The sequence below is a fragment of the Oryctolagus cuniculus genome, chromosome 5 (assembly GCF_051225735.1).
Source record: "Oryctolagus cuniculus isolate XC-2025 breed Fujian yellow rabbit chromosome 5, ASM5122573v1, whole genome shotgun sequence".
Classification (NCBI taxonomy): Eukaryota; Metazoa; Chordata; class Mammalia; order Lagomorpha; family Leporidae; genus Oryctolagus; species Oryctolagus cuniculus.
The window spans coordinates 96411037-96433401 of record NC_142871.1 but is presented as its reverse complement, the minus strand read 5'-3'; the positions used below and the strand labels follow the sequence as shown (position 1 = coordinate 96433401).

The following is a 22365-nucleotide window of genomic DNA, read 5'->3' as shown; positions in this document are numbered from 1 at the left end:
TTTTTATTTTTGGGTGATAGCCATTTTTACTGGGTGAAATGAAACCTTGTTGTTGTTTTGAGGTGCATTTCCCTGATGGGTAGTGATCCTGAGCATTTTTTCATGTGTCTATTGGATATTTGAATTTCATCGTTTGAAAAATGCCTGTTCAAGCCCTTTGCCCATTTCTTAACTGTGTTGTTTGTTTTGTTGTTGTTGAGTTTTTTGAGCTCTTCTTATATTCTGGTTATTAATCCTTTATCAGTTGCATGGTTTGCCAATATTTTCTCACATTCTGTCTGGACTCTTGTTGAGTGTTCCTTTACAGTGCAGAAGCTTCTTAGTTTGATGTACTCCCATTTATCTATTTTTACTTTTATTGCCTGTGCTTCTGGGGTTTTAGCCAAGAAGTCTGCCTGTGCCAATGTCTTTCAGAGTTTCCCCAGTGTTCTCTTTAGTAATTTCATGGTATCTGGTCACAGATTTAGATCCTTGATCCCTTTTGAGTTGATTTTTGTATAAGGAATAAGTAGGGGTCTGGTTTCATACTTCTGCATGCAATCCAATTTTCCCAGCACAGTTTGTTGAAGAGAAACCCCTTTCTCCAGAGATTGATTTTTGCTCCTTTGTCAAAGATTAGTTGTATGAATAGATGTGTGGATTGTGTGAATCAATTTCTGGAGTTTCTAACCTGTTTCATTGGTCTGCATGTCTACTTTTGCCAGTATTGGGCTATTTTGATTATAACTGTCCTGTAGTATGTCTTCATGGCTGGTATTATGATGCCTTCAGCTTTGTTTATGTTGTTTAGGATTGCTTTAGATATTTGGCATCTCTTGTGTTTCCATATGAGTTTTAGCATATTTTTTCCTAGATCTGAGAGGAATGTTGTTGGTATTTTGATTGAAATTGCATTGAATATATAAGTTACTTTGGGTAGTAAAGACATTTTGATGATATTAGTTTTTCCAACATCAAAGATTTTTCCATTTTGTCTTCTTTTTCTGTTTTTAATGTTTTGTAATTTTCATTTTAGAGATTTTGAACCTCCTTTATTAAATTAATTCCAAGGTATTTAAATCTTGTTGTAGTTATTGTTAATGGGATAGAGCTTACATGGGATTCATTGTTTGTGTATACAAAGGCTATTAATTTTTGTGTTAATTTTATAGTCTGCCACTTTATCAAACTCTTTTCTGAGTTCCAATAGTCTCTTAGTAGAGGCTTTTGATTCCCCTATATATAAAATCCTGTCATTTACAAAGAGGGATAGTTTTACTTCATCCTTTCCAATTAGTATCACTTTGACTTATTTATCTTGCCTAATGGCTCTTGCCAAAACTTCCAGGACTGTATTGAATAGCAATGGTGAAAGCAGGCATCCTTGCCTGGACTGGATCTTAATAGAAATGCTTCCAACTTACCCCCATTCAATATGATGCTGGCTGTGGATTTGTCATGAGTTGTCATGATTGTATTAAGGAATGTTCCTTCCGTACCCAATTTGCTTAAGATTTTTATCATGAAAGGATGTTGTATTTTATCGAATGCTTTCTCTGCATCTGTGGAGATAATCATATGGTTTTTATTATTTAATTTGTTAATGTGGTGTATCACATTTATTGATTTGCAAATGTTGAACCATTCCTGCATACAAGAGATAAATCCTATTTGGTCTGCGTTAATGATCTTTCTGATGTGTTGTTGGATTCGATTAGCTAGTGTTTTGTTGAGGATTTTTGCATCAATTTTTATCAGGGATATTGGTCTATATTCTCTTTCTTTGTTATATCTTTTTCTGACTTGAGAATTCAGGTGTTGCTAGCCTTGTAGAAGGAATTTGGAAGGATTCCTTCCCTTTCAGTTGTTTTGAATAGCTTGAGAAGAATTGGAATTAGTACTTCTTTGAAAGTCTGGTAGAAATTGGCGTGAGCCATTCAGTCCTGGGTTTTTCTTTGTTGGGAAGGTCTTAAATGTTGATTCAGTCTCATTGTGCTTGTTGTTCTGTTTGGGTTTTCTATGTCTTTGTGACTCCATGTTGGTAGATTGCATGTGTCCAGGAATCTATTAATTTCTTCTACATTTTCCGATTTGTTGGCATATAGCTCTTTGTAGTAATTCCAGATGATTCTTTTTATTTCTGTGGTATCTGTTCTTATATTTCATTTTTCTCATCTCTGATTTTATTGATTTGGGTCTTCTCCCTCTTTTTTTTTTAATTGGGGCAATGATGCATCAGTTTTATTTTTTCAAAAAGCCAGCTCTTCAATTCACTGATCTTTTGTATTTTTGTAACAATTTTATTTCTTCTCTAATTTTAATTATTTATTTCCTCCTACTAAAATTGGGTTTGGTTTATTGTTGCTTTGATAGCTCACTTTTGATGCCTTTCCAATTTCTATTTTTTTCCCTAAATATTTATTTATTTGAGAAGCAGAGTTACAGAGAGAGAGAGAGAAGGAGAGACAGAGAGAGAGAGAGATTTTCCATCTACTGGTTCACTCCCCAAATGGCTGCAATGGCCAGAGCTAAGCAGATCTGAAGCTAGGAGCTAGGAGCTTCCTCCGGTTCTCCCACATAGGTACAGGAGTCCAAGCACTTGGGCCATCTTCCACTGATTTTCCAGGCCATAAGCAGAGAGCTGGATTGGAAGAGGAACAACCAAAACTTGAACTGGCACCCATATAGGATGCTGGCACCACAGGCAGAGGCTTAAACAACTATGCTTCAGCACTGGCCCCTCCAATTTCTTGATATAGGCACTAATTGCTATAAACTTCCCTCTTAACATTACTTTGCCATATACCATAAGTTTTGATACATTATGCTGTCCTCTTCATTTATTTTCAGGAATTTTTTTTATTTCTTTTTAGTTTTCTTCTATGACCCACTGTTCATTCGGGGGCATGTTGTTCAGTCTCCATATGTTTGCATATTTTCTAAAGATTCTTATATTAATTTCTAGCTTCATTCCTTTGTGCTCAGAAAAGATAACTGATATGATTTCAGTATTTTTGAATTTGCTGACTTGCTTTATGCCTTAGCATACGGTCTGTCCTAGAGAAAGTTCCATGCATTGATGAAAAGAATGTGTATTCTGCAACTTTGGGATGAAAGATTCTATATATATCAGTTAGGTCAATTTGGTCCATATTATTGATTAACTCTGCTGTTTTCTTTGTTGATGTTCTGTCTAGTTGATCTGTCCATTGATGAATGTTGGATGTTAAAGTCTTCCATTACTGTTTTATTGGAGTCTGTGTCTTCTTTGAGATCCACTAACAATTATTTTAAATAGCTAGGCACCCTCACATTGGGTGCATATAAATTTATTATAGTTAAATCTTCCTGTTGAATTGATCCCCTAATCATTACATAGCGCTCTTCATTTTTTTTTTAAGATTTATTTTATTTATTTGAAAGGCAGAGTTACAGAGAGAGAGAGGGAGAGAGAGTGGGAGAGGGAGAGAATAAGAGAGAGATGGCGGGGGGAGAGAGAGAAATTTCCCATCTGCTGGTTCACTCCTGAGATGACTGCAATGGCCAGAGCTGAGCTGATCCAATTCTAGGAGCCAGGAACTTCTTCAGTGTTTCCCACGTAGGTGCAGGGACCCAATGACTTGGGCGATCTACTGCTTTCCTAGGCCATAGTAGAGAGCTGGATTGAAGTGGAGCAGTCAGGACTCGAACTGGCGCCCATATGGGATGCTGGGACTTTAACCTGCTGGGCCACAGCTCCCCCTGCCCGCCATAGTGCCCTTCTTTGTTTTAACAGTTTTTGTGTTAAAATTTATTTTTTTCTGATATTACGATGGCTACATCTGACCGTTTATGCTTTCCATCCTTTTACTTCCAGTCTGAGTGTATCTTTGTTGGTGAGGTGTGTTTCTTGTAGACAGCAAAGATGGGTGTTGTTTTTCAATCTAGTCAGCTAGTTTGTATCTTTTAATTGGAGAATTTAGGCCATTTACATTCAAGGTGACTATTGATGAGTGACAACTAGGCCCTGCCATTTTTCTGTGAATATTTCCTTTTGTTTGCTTTAGATTTCCTGTGTACTTTTACTGGGAGATTTTTCTGCCTTTGTATTCTTTCCTAATGACTCTCTTTCTGTATTTTTGTGTGTGCACATCGTTAAGCATCATTTGTAAGGCTGGATAAGTGGTGGAAAATTCTTTCAGTTTCTGTTATGGAAGTTGTTTTTGTTGCCTTCATTCATAAATGAGAGCTTTGCAGGATACAGTATTTTCTGGGTTGATTTTTTTTTTTTTAAGACTTGTACTAATGTCTCTCCATTCTCTCCTGACCTATAGGGTTTCTGATGAGAAATCAGTGAGTCTCATCAGAGAGCCTCTAAAAGTAATCTGGTATTTCTCTTGGGCACATTTTAGAATCTTTTCTTCATGCTTTATTGTTGAAAGTTTGACTACAGTGTGTTGTGGTGAAGATCTTTCCTGGTCATGTCTTTTAGGAATTGTCTTAGTTTTAGGAGTTTCTTTCTTCAAATTAGAGAAGTTTTCTGTAATTATTTTACTGAATATGCCTTCTAATCCAGCTCTCTACACTTTTGAAACTCCTATGACTTGTATGTTGGATTGTTTGATCATATCTCATAAATCTTGAACACTGTTTTTAATTACTGTAATTTTTTTCTTTGTGGTCTGACAGAGATATTTCCAAAGATTTGCCTTCTAGCTTGGATGTTCTTTCTTCTTCCTCACCGAATCTGTTGTTAAGGCTTTCCATTGTATTTTTTATTTGACATACTGAATTCTTAATTTCTAATATTACAGATTGATTTCACTTCGAAATCTCAATCTCACCATAAAAATTTTCATCAGTGTCATGTATGGACTACTTTAACTCATGAATTTCTTTCTCATTGCTTCTGAGTAATCCCTGTGATCATTTTTCTTTTTTTTTTTGACAGGCAGAGTGGATAGTGAGAGAGAGAGAGACAGAGAGAAAGGTCTTCCTTTGCCGTTGGTTCACCCTCCAATGGCCGCCACGGCTGGCGCGCTGCTGCCAGTGCACTGTGCTGATCCGATGGCAGGAGCCAGGTACTTCTCCTGGTCTCCCATGGGGTGCAGGGCCCAAGCACTTGAGCCATCCTCCACTGCACTCCCTGGCCACAGCAGAGAGCTGGCCTGGAAGAGGGGCAACCGGGACAGAATCCGGCATCCCGACCGGGACTAGAACCTGGTGTGCCAGTGCCGCAAGGCAGAGGATTAGCCTAGTGAGCCGCGGTGCCGGCCATGATCATTGTTTTGAATGCCTTTTTAGGCATTTCATCAATCTCTTCATCTTCACATTCTATTATTGAAGTGTTGATATGTTTCTTTGGAGTAGTTATGTTCTCCTTATTCTTGCTTCTTGAATTTCTGCATTTATTTTTAGTTATTTGTGGAAATACTTGTTGATTTTCTCTTCTGATGGATTTTATCTTTGAATTATGCCTCTGTGGCTTATTGGAGTGTATGTGCTGGGTGTGGCCAGGAAGCTCTGGTCAGTGCTCCAGGGTGGGGCAAGAATCCAGGGTGACACCCAAGTTAGGCATCGTAAATCTCCTCTATTGTCTGCAGGGGAGAGGGTATAATTACGCTTCTTGGCATAATCAGCCTTGCCTCCTCTCTTCCAAGGTGGTCATTGACCAGGGTTAGCCCACATTGGGTACACCCCGCCCCTTCCACCCTGGTGCATGGACCTTACAAAGGATCTGTGTAATCCTCAGTGTGAGCAAGGCACCATCGTAGTGGCCCACCCTAGGTCATCAGGGAGTTCTGAGCCTCTGATGCAACACAGTGATTGCCCAGAGACTCAGCCACACCTAGATACCCTGTCGTCCACTCACAGAGTATGGAGGATCCACTCAGTCTCACGAGCCTGTCCTGTCCATGGAGAGAACTGAGACATTCCCAGAGCCTGCTGCCTATGGGCGTCTGCCTTGGCAGTTTGAACCCCTGAACCTGTGATATGTTGAGAGCATGGGGGTACCCACAGTCCTATGTGGCTGCCCAGACCCTGTCAATTCCCAGCCAATCTCAAAATCAATAGAGAATGTAGATTTTTCCTCTGGTAAAACCCTCAGTCACAGGTCCACACAAGAGGTGCCACAGCCTCTACTGGTATCAAAATGTTGCCATCTCCCCAACAGTTGCTGGGCGCCTTTGTGGAGGGATTGAGGCACAAGAAATGTGCTTTTCTTTCACATGATTAGGCAGGTACCCTGCCCTCCACTAGGGCTGCAGACTTGACTCAAAGGCAGTGTGGTCTGTAAGTCCCTCAGGCAATATCACTGGCGGCCCATCTGCTCTCCCCTCCCTCTCCAGAGCTAAGTGTGCCCTCCAGCTTCCCGCTGCGGCAGTTCTGTGTGGTTTGCGTGACCATTGCTCTGCAGCCACACAGTCCACACTGTTCCATGGCGTCCGTCTTCCCTCTGCAGTATTTCTATTGTAAACTTTCTCCAGCTCTCCACTGGGAATGCACTGCTTCCGCTTTTCTTCTGCTGTTTTCTCCCCTCATCAAAAGCAGTACGTCTTTTCCTTGCTCAGCCATCTTGGAATCCCCTGACCTCCAGCTTTTGTGTGTGTTTCTGCCTGGAGGAGTGTGTGGAGGTTCTGGCAAGTACTTATCTCTGACCAAAACAAGGGTAAGGGGCTTGGGGCTTGGGGTTACCTGAGGATCTTTGGTGAATATTTCCTCTGTAGGCTGCTATGTAAGAAACAACAATTTGGTTACATTTAGAATTGCTATCCACCCCGTCTCCCACATATTTACTAGGGTACCTGGAATAATGCCAGGCCCATGAAAAGAATCCAGCAAATCATTCCTTATTAATAGAAAGATAAAATGGCCTTGGCCTAATGAAAAAGAACCATGTAAACAAGGATGATTATGAGGCCTTTTGTTAGACAGTTGTGAATATAGATCAAAAGAAAACTATCACAAAGAAACACATAACAGAAGCTCATTGTCTGATGTAAAATCACATGTTTGTCACTGCAGTTCATTGCATTCAGCTTTATACTTTGCACTGTGACTGGAAGCACATTGTGTTACAATTATCTGTGCTGTACCATCCATTTGTAGACTATGTTGTACAGTGGCACTGGGGTCAGTAATCATGTCTTTGCAAGATGTTAATAGGGAAGTTCTGAAAAAAATGTTTTAAGGTTAGGTCTAGGAAATTCTGTGTAACCGAAGTTAAACAGGTTCCTGTACTGTAGGATCCCCAGAGGCCTTACTCAGAATATTCATTGTGAAACCCCAAAGTTTGAGGTATAGTATGTAACTTTTCCTCAATGTTCCCAACTAAATCAGTTGTTCAAGACACGTCTTTCACATTTTACAGAACAGTGTTGCTTAGGATAGTTTTGGAAACATTAGTGTAACAAAATAAAGAAATAATGCATTTAAGATGTAAACCTAGCCATGTACATGGAATACTGTATAAGAATTAAAGGAGGGGAGTTAAGATGTTGTTTGGTCATCGGCATCCCATATTGAAATGCCTGTGTTTCAGTCCTGGATCCACTAGCAATTCCAGCTTCCTGCTATTATGCACCTTGAAGGCAGCAGGTGAGGGCTCAAGTTCTTGAGTCTCTGCTACCTATGTAGGAGACCAGGATTGAGTTCCAGACTCTTGCTTTGGCCTGGCACAACCCTGGATCTTGCAGGCATTTGGAAAGTGAGAGAGCACATGGAAGATCTCTGTCTCTCTGCCTTTCAAATAAAATGAAAATAAATAATTTTTTAAAAAGAAGTGGGAGAAACTAGAGAAATGTTGAACTTCCTGATTTTAATGTCTGGTGCATAGTGTGAATCAAGAGTTCATTTTTCTGGAAAATTGCTTTGTGCAAATGAATGCTTTTCTAGTATTATATGTCCAATTTAAACTGAATAATTTTATATCATTTTATTTTGCTCTTATAGTGAAAAACAAAATAAAATATCGAGCTGAAGCCTGTATAAAAATGCAAAAAACTATTCGAATGTGGCTTTGCAAAAGGAGACACAAACCTCGGTAAGATGGGTAGTACGTAAAGAACCTTACAAAACTGAATTACCTTAATACAAAGTGGAAATACAGTCATAATGGAAAACACTTTTGATTCTCAAGGTCTTCGCTTATGTTCTTTGTAGCATGATTATAATCGTCTGCTTGTAAAATTTGAAATTAGCTTATTCATTCGTTATTTCGTTCCTTATCTCAGTCTACAAATTTGAAGTGGTTTTTGAAAACCTCTCAATATGGCCTTTTGTTGGAAACCACCATCTTCTAGTAATTTGCTTAAATGACAGACAAAAAGGGAAAGAGGAGAAGCACCTACTCCTTACATGTTCTCTGGCCCTTTTTGTAAAACATGGAGTTGTTGCTTTGGCCACATACATTGAATATACAAGAAAGGTAACATTGTGGGCATCAGGGGGAATGTGTATGATTCAAAAAGAAAAACTCATAAACATCACCGTTGCAATACAGGAGGAGTCTCAGTATTACTCAGCCTGCTTTTGCCATTGCTATAAAGAGACAGGGGCAAGATTCAGGCCAGGAGAATCAATGTACCTATTGAGCATATTAAGTACTCTTAAGGATTGAGATGGCTTCCCGAAATGTGTGAAGGAAAATGATCAGAGAAAGAAGGAAGCCAAAGAAAAACATCCCTGAGTTCAACTAAAGCACCAGCCTGCCCAACCTAGAGAAGCCCACTTTGTCAGAACCAGTGGAAAGGACCCTGAGTTGCTGGAACCTGTTCCCTATGAATGTATTGGATAATAAGTGTAAAATAAATAAAAATTAAATCAATAGCCTATGAACTGATAAAACAAAAACCATCATTATTATTTTAATAATTTTCAAGATTGTAGTAATTACATTTTGTCTCATTGTAAATTTCATCTTTATTTCTTATTTTAGTTTTTCACTTTAATTTAGACATTTTAAACTTGAAAGTCTGAATAATTATTGATCTGTCATGCCCTTTCAAAGAGATTAGGTAACTTCTTTAAGTTCTCTAATTTGAATTCTGCAAGTTTTAATCTAAATACAGAGGATTTCATTGACAGGTATCAGTGTCATTCATACTCGTATTTGATTCTTTTTATCCTCAATACAAGATCTGAAGAAGAGAATACTAAATAATATTGAAAGCAAAAGTGAAATATTCTGATTAGCAATATCTGTTTGGCATTTTATTATTGAAAAAAAATGTACCTAAAGCATTGAATAGTACAGTTAAACTCTGATGAAGTATTTTCCTTACAGTATTGATGGCCTGGTTAAGGTGGGCACACTGAAAAAACGACTTGATAAGTTTAACGAAGTAGTAAGTGCATTGAAGGATGGAAAACTGGAGATGAACAAACAGATCAAAGATCTTGAAATTTCTATTGATGCTTTGATGACCAAAATTAAGGTATGTAATTTTAATGCAAGTGGCTTTCAGTTTTTTTACAGGGATGCGTGTTCTGAAAAAAGTTATGGAAAGATTTCAAAATGTTTTTTGCACCAAAATAAGCTTATCTTTTAATTCCATTTCCCGTGAAATTTTTTTTTTTCATTTGAGATGCAGAGAGACTGAGACAGAGTGTGCTTCTTTCCTCTGGTTCACTCCCCCATGCCCAGAATGCAGGCACTCGATTACCTGAGCAGTCAGCACTGCCTCCCAGGATCTGTATTAGCAGGAAGCCAGAATCAGGAGCAAGAGCCAGGAATGAAAAGTTGGGAATCAAACCCAGATACTATGATGTGGGATATAGACCTTTTAACCACTTGACTAAGTGTCTGTCCCTCCTATACTCTATATATTAGCTACCACAAATCAAAGAAAACATATGATATTTGTCTTTTTGGGATCTGGCTTATTTCACTAAACATAATGGTCTAGAATTGCCTCCATTTTGTTGCAGAAGACAGTATTTCATTCTTTTTTTATGGTTGAATAGTATTCATTAATGTATATGTTCCATATTTTCTTTATCCAGTCATCAGTTGATAGACATAGCATATATCTTTTTAAATATTTATTTATTTATTTTAAGATTTGTTTATTTATTTGAAAGGCAGAGTTAACAGAGAGGCAGAAGCAGAGAGAGAGAGATATCTTCCATCTGCTGGTTCACTCCCCAAATGGTTGCAACAGCTGGAGCTGGGCTGATCCAAAGCCAAGAGTCAGGAACTTTCCCATGCAGGTGTAGGGGCCCAAGGACTTGGGCCATCTTCCACTGCCTTCCCAGGCCATACCAGGGAGCTAGATCCGAAGTGGAGCAGCCAGGACTCAAACTGGCACCCATATGGGATGTTGGCACTGCAGGTGGTGACCGCATCCACTAAGCCACAGTGCTGGACCTGAGTCTGTGTCTTAAAGCTGTTGTGAATTGAGCTGCTATAAACATGGGGGTACAGATAACTCTTTTATGTGGTGATTTTATTTCCTTTGTGTATATTCTTGGGTGTGGGTTGGCTGGGTTATATCGTAGATCTCTTTTCAAACTTCTGAGGAATCTCCATGCTGACTTCCATAATGGTTGTACTAGTTCACATTCCCAACAAACTGTGTATTTTGATACCTTTTTCTCCACACCCTTGCTGGCAATTTTTATTTTTTTACTTTTGGATGATAATCATTCTAAGTGGGTTGAGGTGAAACCTCATTGTGGTTTTTATTTGCATTTTCCTAACGGCTAATGCTCCTGAGCATTTCTTTCTTTCTTTTTTCATTTCTTTTTAAAGATTTATTTATTTATTTATTCATTCATTCATTCATTCATTCATTTGAATGCCAGAGTTACAGAGAGGAGAGGCAGTGGTGAGGGGTCTTCCATCTGCTGGTTTACTCCCCATATGACTTCAACAGTCGGAGCTAGGCCGATCTAAAGCCAGGAGCCAGGAGCTTCTTCCAGGTCTCTTAAGTGGGTGCAGGGGCCCAAGGACTTGAGCTGTTTTGTGCTGCTTTTTCAGGTCATAACAGAGAGCTGGATTGTAAATGGAGTAGCCAGGACTTCAACCGGTACCCATATGGGATGCTGACACTGCAGGTGGCAGCTTTACCCGCTATGCTAGAGCATTGGCCCCCTGAGCCTATTTTTGTATCTATTGACCATTTGTATTTTATCCTTTGAAAAATTTTTGCCTCTTTGTATCCTTTGCCCATTTATTACTGGATTGTTTGTTTTGTTGTAGTTGAATTTCTTGTGCTCTTTTTGTATTCTGGAAATATAAAGGATTAATAATCCTTTATCAGATACATGGTTCTCACATATTTTTTCCCGTTCGGTCAGGTGCCTCTTTGTTGAATGTTTCCTTTGCTGTCCAGGAGCTTCTTAGCTTGTTGTTATCCCGTTTGTCTACTTTTGTTTTTGTAGCTTGTTCTTCTGGGATTTTAGCCAAGAAGTCTTTACCTATGCCAATGCCTTGTAGTGTTTCTCCTATTTTCCTCTAGTAATTTGATGGTGTCAGGTCATAGATTTAGATCCTTGATCCACTGTGAGTTGATTTTTGCATAGAGTTCAAGGTAGAAATCTCATTTCATACTTCTGCTTGTAGAGGTCCAATTTTCCCAACACCATTTGTTGAAGAGACTATCCTTTCTCTAGGGAGTGGTTTTAGCTCCTTTGTCAGAGATTAGTTCGTTGTAGACACATGGATTAGTTTCTGGAGTTTCAGGGCCGTCACTGTGGCATAGCAGGTAAAGCCCCTGCCTGCAGTGCCGGCATCTCATAATGGGTGCCATTTCGAGTCCTGGCTGCTCCACTTCCGATCCAGCTCTCTGCTATTTGCTGGGAAAGCAGTAGAAGATGTCCAAAGTCCTTGGTCTCTTGCACCTGCATGGGAGACCCAGAAGAATCTCCTAGCTCCTGTCTTTGGATCGGCACAGCTCTAGCCATTGTGGCCAATTGGGGAGTGAACCAGCAGATGGAAGACCTCTCTCTAGCTCTCTCTCTGCCGCTCCTTCTCTCTCTTTGTAACTCTGACTTTCAAATAAATAAATAAATAAACCTTTTAAAAATTTTCTGGGGTTTCAGTTCTATTCCACTGTTCAAATGTCTATTTTTGTGCCAGTACCAGGCTGTTTTGATTATAACTGCCCTGTAGTATATCTTAAAATCAGGCGTTGTGATGCTTCTGGCTTTGTTTTTTATTGTTTAAGATTGTTTTAGCTACTCAGGGTCTCTTGTGTTTCCACATTAATCTTGGGATTTTTTTTTCTAGAGCTGAGAAGAATGTTCTTAGTAATTTGATTGGGATTTCATTGAATCTATAAATTGCTTTGGGTAGTAAAGACATTTTGATGTTATTAATCCTCCCAATCCATGAACATGGAAGATTCTTCCATTTTTTGGTGTCTTTTATTTCTTTCCGTAATATTTTGTAATTTTCTTTGTGGACATCTTTCACATCCTTTGATAAATTTATTCCAATATATTTAAAAATATTTTTGTAGGTATTGTTAATGGGACTGATCTTTTTTTTTCTCCAAAGAAACATTTTATTTAAGGAATATAAATTTCATAAGTACAACTTTAGGAATATAGCGATTCTTCCCTCCATACCTGCCCTCCCACTCACATTCCCTCCCTTCTTCCTCCTCCCTCTTCCATTCCCAGTCCCAGTCTCCATTAAGATTCATTTTAAAATAACTTTATACACAGAAGACCAACTCTATACTAAGTAAAGATTTCAACAGTTTGCACATATGCACACACAAACTGTTTGAGAACAAATTTTACACTTAACTCTCATAATACAACTCATTGATGACAGAGGTCCTGCATGGGAAGTTAGTGCACAGGAACTTCTGTTGTTAATTTAACTATTAACACTCTTATATATGACATCAGTGACTGCCCGAGGCTCATGACATGAGCTGTCTAGGCTATGGAAGCCTGTTGAATCCACAAACCCCATCAGTATTTAGACAAGGCCATAAACAAAGTGGAAGTTCTCTCCTTCCTTCAGAAAAAAAGTACATTCTTCCTTGATGGCCACTTCTTTCCACTGCAGTCTCACAGAGATCCTTCATGTAGAACATTTTTGCCACAGTACCTTGGCTTTCCATTCCTGAAATGCTCTCATGGGCTTTTCAGTTAGACCAAGATACCTTAAGGACTGATTCTGAGGTCAGAGTGCTACTTAAACTGATTGTCATTCCACGAGTCTGCTCTGTGGACTGCTTCCCATGTTAGAATATTCTCTTTTATAATTCTATTGATCCTATTTATTGATTGCTATAATACTTAATCCTATCTATATATTCACTTTAACACTTTATATGGTCACTTTAACACTTAAGATGGCATTTTTACCACCCAGATTAATGGATTTGGAGTACCATGGCAAGTTCTTAACCCTTAGAAGTAAGTCTGTAGGAATGTATGCAAAACTATACAGCTTTACAGTTACATTCCTCTTCCCTGTCTTATTCCCACTCTTATTTTTTACTGAGATCTATTTTCAATTGACTTTATACGCATATGAATAACCCAGTGTTAAGTAGAGTTCAACAGATAGTATGAAGAAAAAAACTGTTTCTCAACAGTCAAGACAAGGGCTGTTCAAGTCATTGCTCCTTGAAGTGTCAATTTTACTCCTAAAGATTTCCTTTTAGGTGCTCTATTAATTCCCACATATCAGGGAGAACATACGGTATTTGTCCCTTTGGGACTGGCTTATTTCACTAAGTATGATGTTTTCCAGATTCATCTATTTTGTTGCAAAAGGCAGGATTTCATTTTTTTTACCACTGTGTAGTATTCAGTAGTGTACATATCTCATATTTTCTTTATCTAGTCTTTGTTTGACGGACATTTAAGTTGATTCTGTGTCTTAGCTATTGTGAATTGAGCTGCAGTAAACATGGGGGTGCAGATAACTCTTTTATTTACTGGTTTCATTTCTCTTGGATAAATTCCCAGGAGTGGGATGGCTGGGTCATATGGTAGGACTATATTCAGATTTCTGAGGTATCTCCATACTCTTCTATAGAATGGGACTAATCTTACAAGTTCTTTCTCAGCTGTGCATTCATTGTTTGTGTATAGAAAAGCTATTGATTTTTGTATGTAGATTTTATATTCTACAATTTTGCCAAACTCTCTTATGAATTCCAGTAGTCTGTTAGTAGTCTTTTGGTTCCCCGGTATATGGGATCATATCTTCTGCAAATAGGGAAAATTTGACTTCATCTTTTTCAATTTGTGGGCCTTTGATTTTTTTTTTTTTTTCTTGCCTAATGGCTTCTGGATAAAACTTCCAGAGCTATACTGAATAGTAATGGTGAGAGTAGGTATCCTTGTCTGGTTCCAGATCTTAGTAGAAATGTTTCCAACTTTTCCCCATTCAATATAATGCTGACTGTGTGTTTGTCATGAATTACCTTTATTGTGTTGCGAAATGTGCCTTCCATACCCAGTTTGCTTCAGGTTTTCATCATGAAAACATGTTGTATTTTTTTTTTAATTTTTTTTTTTATTTTTGACAGGCAGAGTGGACAGTGAGAGAGACAGAGAGAAAGGTCTTCCTTTTTGCCATTGGTTCACCCTCCAATGGCCGTCGTGGCCGGCACATCGCGCTGATCCGAAGGCAGGAGCCAGGTGCTTCTCCTGGTCTCCCATGTGGGTGCAGGGCCCAAGCACTTGGGCCATCCTCCACTGCACTCCCGGACCATAGCAGAGGGCTGGCCTGGAAGAGGGGCAACCGGGACAGAATCCGGCGCCCCGACCAGGACTAGAACCCAGTATGCCGGCGCTGTAAGGTGGAGGACTAGCCTATAGAGCTGCGGCGCCGGCCTGTATTTTTTTTTTTCAAGATTTATTTATTTATTTATTTATTTATTTATTTGAAAGAGTTGCAGAGACATGGAAAGACAGAGAGAGAGATAATGTCTACCCACTTGTTCCCTCCCGAGATGGTCAGGGCTCGGCCAGGCTGAAGCCGGGAGCCAGGATCTTCTTCCAGGTCTCCCACGTGGGTACAGGGAGACAAATGCCATCCTTGCTTTCCCAGGCCATTATCAGGGAGCTGGATCAGAAATGGAGCAGCTTGGACATCAAGCGGTGCCTGTATTAGATGTTGGCATCACAGTCAGCAGCTTTACCCACTGTGCCACTTCAGTGCTGATCCTGAAGGGATGTTGTATTTTTATCAAATGCTCTATCTGCATTCATTGAGATAATCATATGGTTTTTCTCCTTCAATTTGATAATGTGATATATCACATTTATTGATTTGTTTATGTTGAACCATCCCTGCATCCCCTCAGATAGAAAGTATTTTCAGTCCTTCTAGTTAATCAAATGAATTTTGAAGCACAAAGATACTTTTTTATATAAATATTTATTTATTTATTTGAAAGGCAGAGTTACAGAGAGGTAGAGGCAGAGAGAGAGGGTCTTCCATCTGATGGTTCACTCCTCAGATGGCTGCAATGGCTGGAGCTGCACCAATCTGAAGCCAGGGAGCTTATTCCTGGTTTCCCACATGGGTACAGGGGCCCAAGTACTTGGGGCATCTTCTGCTGCTTTCTCAGGCCATAGCAGAGAGCTGGATTGGAACTGGAGCAGCCAGGACTTGAAATGGTGCCCATATGAGATGCTGGCACTGCAGGCGGGCCTTTACCCGCTCTGCCACAGCACCAGCCCCAGACTTTTTTTTTTCCTGCAAAAGTTGGCAGGAAATGAATTGTTGCTTTCCTAACAGTTAAGTAAATTATGTTATAGGCTCTATAAAGCCAATGTATTCGCATGAACATGTCATGTAACATAATATATGTCTTTTAACATAATATATATAAGAACTGTTTAAAAATACATGCATAAACAAAATGGAGCAAGTTGGAAAACCTCATACTTAGTGAAATAACCCAGTCCCAAAGAGACAAACACCATATGTTCTCTCTGATTTGGGAGAATTAATAGCATAGCTAAAATGAAAGCTATAGAAGTGAAATTGTCACTTTTAGAATCAATGTCTTCAAGAATCCTTGACCTGATTGTCGAGAGACAGTTTACCATTGTTACTTTTTACTGTGTATATCCTTTTTGTTTTGTTTTTTTTTCTCTGTTTTCTTTCTTTCTCTCTCATTTCTCTACTTCACACTATATGCTGAACTCTCTATATAACAGAGTTAATTATATGTGTTTTAAGGCAATTGGAATAAGATCCTAGTTAAAAATAAGAGGGAATAAGATATGGAGGAGGTAGTCTAAAACTGTAAAACAGTATAGTTCTGCATACAGACATCTAGACTTACCTGTCAGGGTACAGCGTAAGAACTAATCATGGGGCTCCAAACCTATAAGAATCGGTGGTATAAACACCATATTCACTGTTACAATGATCATATTAAATGTTAAAGGCAACAGAGAGGCTGATCTAAGTTTAAAAGGGGCAATATAAATAACATCAAGTACCCGGTAAAAATAATAGAATTAAAGAGGAAGGAAGGACCAACATGGGAAGCAGTCCACACAGCAGACTCCTAGAATAACTTTCTCAGTAAATAACACTCTGACTTCAGAATCAACCCATAAGGCTTCCTGGTCAGGTTGAAAGGCCTGTGAGAGCATTTCAGGCATGGAAAGGCAAGACTCTGTGACAAAAAAACATAAAACATGCTGCACAGAGGATCTCTGTGATACCTCAGAGGAAAGAAAGTGTCATCAGAGAAGGAAACACTCTTCTCTGAAGGGAGAAAGAGAATATCCACTTTGCTTATGACTGTGTCCAAATAATGACAGAGTCTGTGGTCACAAAAGGCCTCCATAGCCTTGGCAGCCCATGACAAGAGCCTTGGATGATCACTGACATCATAAAAAAAGAGTGTTAATTGTTAAAGGAACAACAGTAGTCACTGTGCACTTGCTCCCCAGGCAGGACCTCTGTCCCTATTGAATTGTAATATGAGAATCAACTGCAAATTCTCTCCCCAAACTGTTCTGTATGTTGTGTGTGGGCATGGGGACAAATTGTTGAAGTCTATGATTAACATAGAGTTGGTCCTCTATTTTAGTTGGTACTAAAAATGATCCATAATGAAGGAGATAGGAGAGGGAATGGGAGGTGGGATGGGAACGAGGAGGGGGGGTATGGGGGAAAGAACCACCATATTCCTAAAGTTGTATCTATGTAAAAATGCATTCATTAAATAAAAATTACAAAATGAAAAAATATATATGCATATAAAATAAGACTCTATGGGAGGAAGTTTGGCCTAGGAGTTAAATGCAAGTTAAGATGCTCATTTCCCATGTCAGGGTACCTGGGTTCAATACCCAACTCAGATTCCTGACCCCATCTTCCTGCTAATGCAAATACTGAAAGTAATGACGGGTCCCTGCCCCCTAAGTGAGAAACCTGGATTGTGTCCTCAGCTCCCAGCTTTGGCCTGACCCAGCCAGACCATTGTAGGTATTTGGGGAGTGAACCAGCAGCTTGAAACTTTGTTTCTCTACCTCTTAAATACATTTTAGATAATTAAATAAAAAAAAAAAAAACTGTAAAGGGGAAATATAATCAGTGCTTGTTTGTTAATGATAGTTCATCTATCCCTTTATATCAGTTGAATTTTGTCTCAATGTTTTTCTTAGCTAATTTCTGTCATAGGTTAGTGGAATTATATGGGATATAATAAATACCCTAAAATGAGCTTTTTATCATATCAAGTATTTTATATTGACAATGATGAATCCTGGAGAAAGGATAAAAAAGATCTGGTATTATTTAATACACAAAAAGTATAGCAAAGACAATGGGATTCTTGCTTCCCAACTTCCCAGTTTTTGATATATATGTATATATTAGAATATTTTTCTATTCTTTTTTAAAATATTTATTTGAAAGGTTGAGTCACAGAGAGAAAGAGAAACAGAGAGAGAGAGAGTGGAGGGTGGGATCAATCTTCCAACTGCTGGATCACCCCCCAAATTGTAGCAGCAGCCAGGGCTGGGCCAGGCAGAAGTCAGGAGTCTGGAATTCCATCTGGGTCTCCCATGTTTGTGCAGGGGCCCACGCACTTGGGCCATGCTCTGCTGCTTTCCCAAGTGCATTAGCAGGGAGCTGGATCAGAAGTGGAGCAGCTGGGACTCAAACCACTGCCCATATAAGATGCTGGTGTTGAAGGCAGGTGTTTTATCTGCAATGCCACAGTGCTAGCCCTGGAATATTTTTCTTAATTGTGGTAAAATACTTGTAACATTAACTTTATCATCATAGACATTTTCAGAATTACAGTTTAGTACTGTTAAGTATATTCACATTTAGTAGAAGAGTCAATTCTTAAAGCACATGTTTATTATTTTGTTTTCTAAGTCTACTATGATGACAAGGCAGCAAATACAGAAAGAATATGATGCCCTAGTGAAAAGCTCAGAGGAACTCCTCAGTGCGTTACAGAAAAAAAAACAGCAGGAAGAGGAAGCAGAAAGGCTGAGGCGCATTCAAGAAGAAATGGAAAAAGAAAGAAAAAGACGTGAAGAAGATGAGCAGCGTCGAAGAAAAGAGGAGGAGGAAAGGCGAATGTAAGGCATTAAGGCGTGTATATTGCTGTCTGCATTGTAAAAGGGAGAATAGTGCATTCTTGCCCATGTTCTTCTTTTAATAAGCTGATTTTAGAATAAGTATAAAGTTAGGGAAGCTTGTAACGATAACAGAAACTGCTTTAATTTTTTAAATTTTTAAAAAAGATCTATTTATTTGGGCCGGTGCTGTGGCGCAGTGGGTTAAAGCCCCAGCCTGCAGCACCAGCATCCCGTATGGCCACTGGTTCGAGTCCCGGCTGCTCCACTTCTGGTCCAGCTCCCTGCTAATTCACCTGGGAAAGCAGTGGAGGATGGTCCAAGTCCTTGGGCCCCTGCACCTAAGTGGGAGACCCGGAAGAAGCACCTGGCTCCTGATTTTGGATCAGAGTGAACCAGTGGATGGAAGATCTCTATCTCTACCTCTCTCTGTAACTCTTTCAAATAAATAAAATATATATATATAAAAAGATCTATTTATTTGAAAGGAAGAGTTACAAAGAGAGATGTAGAGAGAGAGATTTCATTTGCCGGTTCACTCCTCAAATGGCCACAATTGGCCAGGACTGGGTCAGGCTGAAGCCAGGAGCCAGGAGCTAGAGGCTCACGTACTTGAGCCATCCTCCTCTGCTTTCCCAGGCACGTTATCAGGGAGCTGAATTGGAAGTGGAGCCACCCCAACTGGTGCTCTCAAAGATGCTGATATTTGCAGGCGGTGGCTTTACTCTCTGCCACAATGCTGGCCCAATAAACTGCTTTTAAATATAATTTGAATTTTGGTTCTACTTTTATACTTGAATATTTCTTAAATAATTCTTAAAGCTGTAACTTGTATATTTTATGAGCTGGAAAGAACTTGCTTTTGTTTTTGCAGTTTTGAAACTGATAGCATTTTAGAGGATTGTGATGGTAAGGTAGAGTTTAGTTGGTGAAGGAGTAGAGGGCTCTTACTTCTAGCCTTTATAACCAACTTAAACTTAGAGATGTTAAACATTATAGAATATAATTGTATTTATGTTTGCTTCATTTAAGAAACATGGGGTGGGCCGGCGCCGCAGCTCACTAGGCTAATCCTCCGCCTAGCGGCGCCGGCACACCGGGTTCTAGTCCCGGTCGGGGCGCCGGATTCTGTCCCGGTTGCCCCTCTTCCAGGCCAGCTCTCTGCTGTGGCCAGGGAGTGCAGTGGAGGATGGCCCAGGTGCTTGGGCCCTGCACCCCATGGGAGACCAGGATAAGCACCTGGCTCCTGGCTCCTGCCATCAGATCAGCGCGGTGCGCCGGCCGCAGCGCGCTGGCCGCGGCGGCCATTGGAGGGTGAACCAACGGCAAAGGAAGACCTTTCTCTCTGTCTCTCTCTCTCACTGTCCACTCTGCCTGTCAAAAAAAAAAAAAAAAAAGAAACATGGGGTGGGCCAGTGTTGTGGTGCAGCAGGTTGAGCTGCTGCTTGGTATGCCCATATCCCATATCTGAGCAGGTGCTCCAGCTTCCTGTTGACATACCTGGAGGCAAGCAGATGAGGCCTGCCATGTGGGAGACCTAGATGAAGTTAGTGGCTCCTGGCTTTGCCCTGCCTAGCCCCTGCTATTGTGGGTAGTTAGGATGTGAACCAGCAAATCAAAGATTGATCTCTTTCTCTATTTCTCTCTGTGTATGTACATATAGGTGTCTATCTCTCCCTCTGTCATTGTTACTTTGACTTTAAAATAAGTAAATATTCAAAAAATTACTGTCAGTAGAATTTGATTTTATTTTATTCAAAATAAAGTGATGACTTGTACTGCCAGGAGGTTAACTTGAGCTCCCAATTCCATTACATTGTCATTAATAGTTAAACTGCCTTTCAAAGGATCTTTTATTTTGAAGAGTCTTCTGCTTTTTTTTAGGAAGCTTGAGATGGAAGCAAAGAGAAAGCAAGAAGAAGAAGAGAGAAAGAAAAGGGAAGATGATGAGAAACGTATCCAGGTAAGTTCTTCATGAATTTCTATTGAAACAGAATATGCAAAATTATAAAAGAAGTGAAAATGAGGTCTCAGTTTGCTTGATAAGCTCTCACTGGTTTATCCCAGACACCAAAGGCAGTTTCTGCAGTGGTTGTGGAAAAGGGCATTAGAGTTAGAGAGGTGAGTTCCAATGCAGGCTCTGTTACTGACAGAAATTGTGTGTTGTGTACATCACAATGAGTAATGCTGGCTACAGTTTTCTCTCTGTAGCAGGGGGATAGACAATTGTAAGCATTAATTGAATTAATACACATTAAGCATTTTAAAAAGAAACATGTCTACAAATATTTGATCATGTATTTGTGTTTTTGATTGTGTTGGCTTTCATAATATATCCTAAGCCTAACCAACACTTAGTTTCTGCCATCCGCTGTCCAGGTGTTGGGTGTTAATGTGATACCTAGGATACTCAAGTGATGTTTGGGGTATTGATAGAATGGTGAAACCATGGTTCTTCTCCCTTCTCTTAGGTTTGGAAAAGAGGAAAGATACACATGTGTTTGAAGCATTAATCATAATATAGAAGACTATAGAGACTGAACAGAGTTGTAGTTAAAATATATATATTCTTTAGTACTTGTGTGGAATAATTAAGGTTTTTTAAAAGACTTGTTTATTTGGAAGACAGAGCTACACAGAGATAAAGGGAGAGAGAGAAAGAGAGATTGATTGATTTCTCTGCTGGTTCACTCCCCAGATGCCTGTAAGGGGTGGGAGTGGGCCAGGCTGAAACCAGGAGCCAGGAGCTCCATGGGTCTCCCATGTGGGTGGCAGAGGACTGAGGACTTGAGCCATCATCCACTGCTTTCCCAGCAGGGAGTTGGATGGGAAGGGGTTCGAACCAGCACTGAAATATAGGATGCTGGCATCACAGACGGGCCTGGAACTTTTTGTTTGTTTGTGTTTTTTTTTTTTTTTTTTTAAAGTAATAATGTGAGTGGCCTAGTCAAAAGTAAAGAACTCGTGGTGACATGGCTCTTTGTCTTTGTCAGGCTGAAGTGGAGGAACAGCTGGCCAGGCAGCGGGAGGAGGAATCCCAGCAACAAGCAGTTCTGGAACAGGAGCGCAGGGACCGGGAGCTGGCCCTGCGGATAGCCCAGAGCGAAGCTGAGCTCATCAGCGACGAGGCCCAGGGCGACCTAGCGCTTCGGAGGTATGGGGCCCTGGGTGTGGTGTGGCAACCTCTCCTTTGCTTTCCATCACCTTCCTATTTGTTACTTCCATGTGAAAGGGATAGGAGAACCATATTTGTTGTGTCTTCATATTTGAAGTAAAATCATTTTTAATGTGTGTGTCCACTTTTATACACAAGTGAATGAAACAATTGATTTTCCATAAAAGTTTTAAATTTTTTAAAATTAATAACAGAAAATTCAGTTAATCAGTACTGTTAAAAAAAACTTAACTTTTATTCTGAAACCATATATTGCATAGACAACTGATTTCTAAATACCTGTCCTCAGACACTGAGTATAGATCTCAGTGACTTTACGATAAAACAGTTTAATATGTTTAAATTTTTTTTATTTTACTAATTCAAATTTTTAAAAATATATCATATACTCTAATACTTGAAATGAGGAGAAATTTACCTTCCAGTGCTTCAGGGTAATGGGTTTCCCTTTCCCAGGCAAGAATGTTAATTACATTGAAATACTTTGGTGCCTGAGCTTTCCACATTACCTCTAAATACTATAGTGGAGTGTGGAGGAATATGCAGTGTGGTGTTCAGCTTTTCATTACCACACTGGCAAATAACTTTATAAAGGGAAAAGGCTTATTGAACTCAGTTTTGGAGGTTCAAATGCAGGATCAATGGGCCCATTGGTTTGGCCTCTAATGAGGATGTCAGTAGTGGAGCATGGAGCATAC

At 39.7% G+C, this 22365-nt stretch overlaps 1 protein-coding gene across 8 annotated transcripts in view; it reads left to right on the top strand.

The window, feature by feature from the left end:
* The window catches only part of MYO6 (myosin VI), a 173821-nt gene that overhangs the window by 132417 nt on the left and 19039 nt on the right, over window positions 1-22365 (top strand). For all 8 annotated transcript variants that reach the window (XM_008263127.5, XM_002714538.6, XM_070073859.2 and 5 more), the window contains 5 exons: window positions 7912-8002; window positions 9245-9395; window positions 18287-18495; window positions 20377-20455; window positions 21486-21646. In XM_008263127.5, coding sequence (XP_008261349.3) covers window positions 7912-8002; window positions 9245-9395; window positions 18287-18495; window positions 20377-20455; window positions 21486-21646 — 691 coding nt within the window. The remainder of the gene's footprint in view (window positions 1-7911; window positions 8003-9244; window positions 9396-18286; window positions 18496-20376; window positions 20456-21485; window positions 21647-22365) is intronic.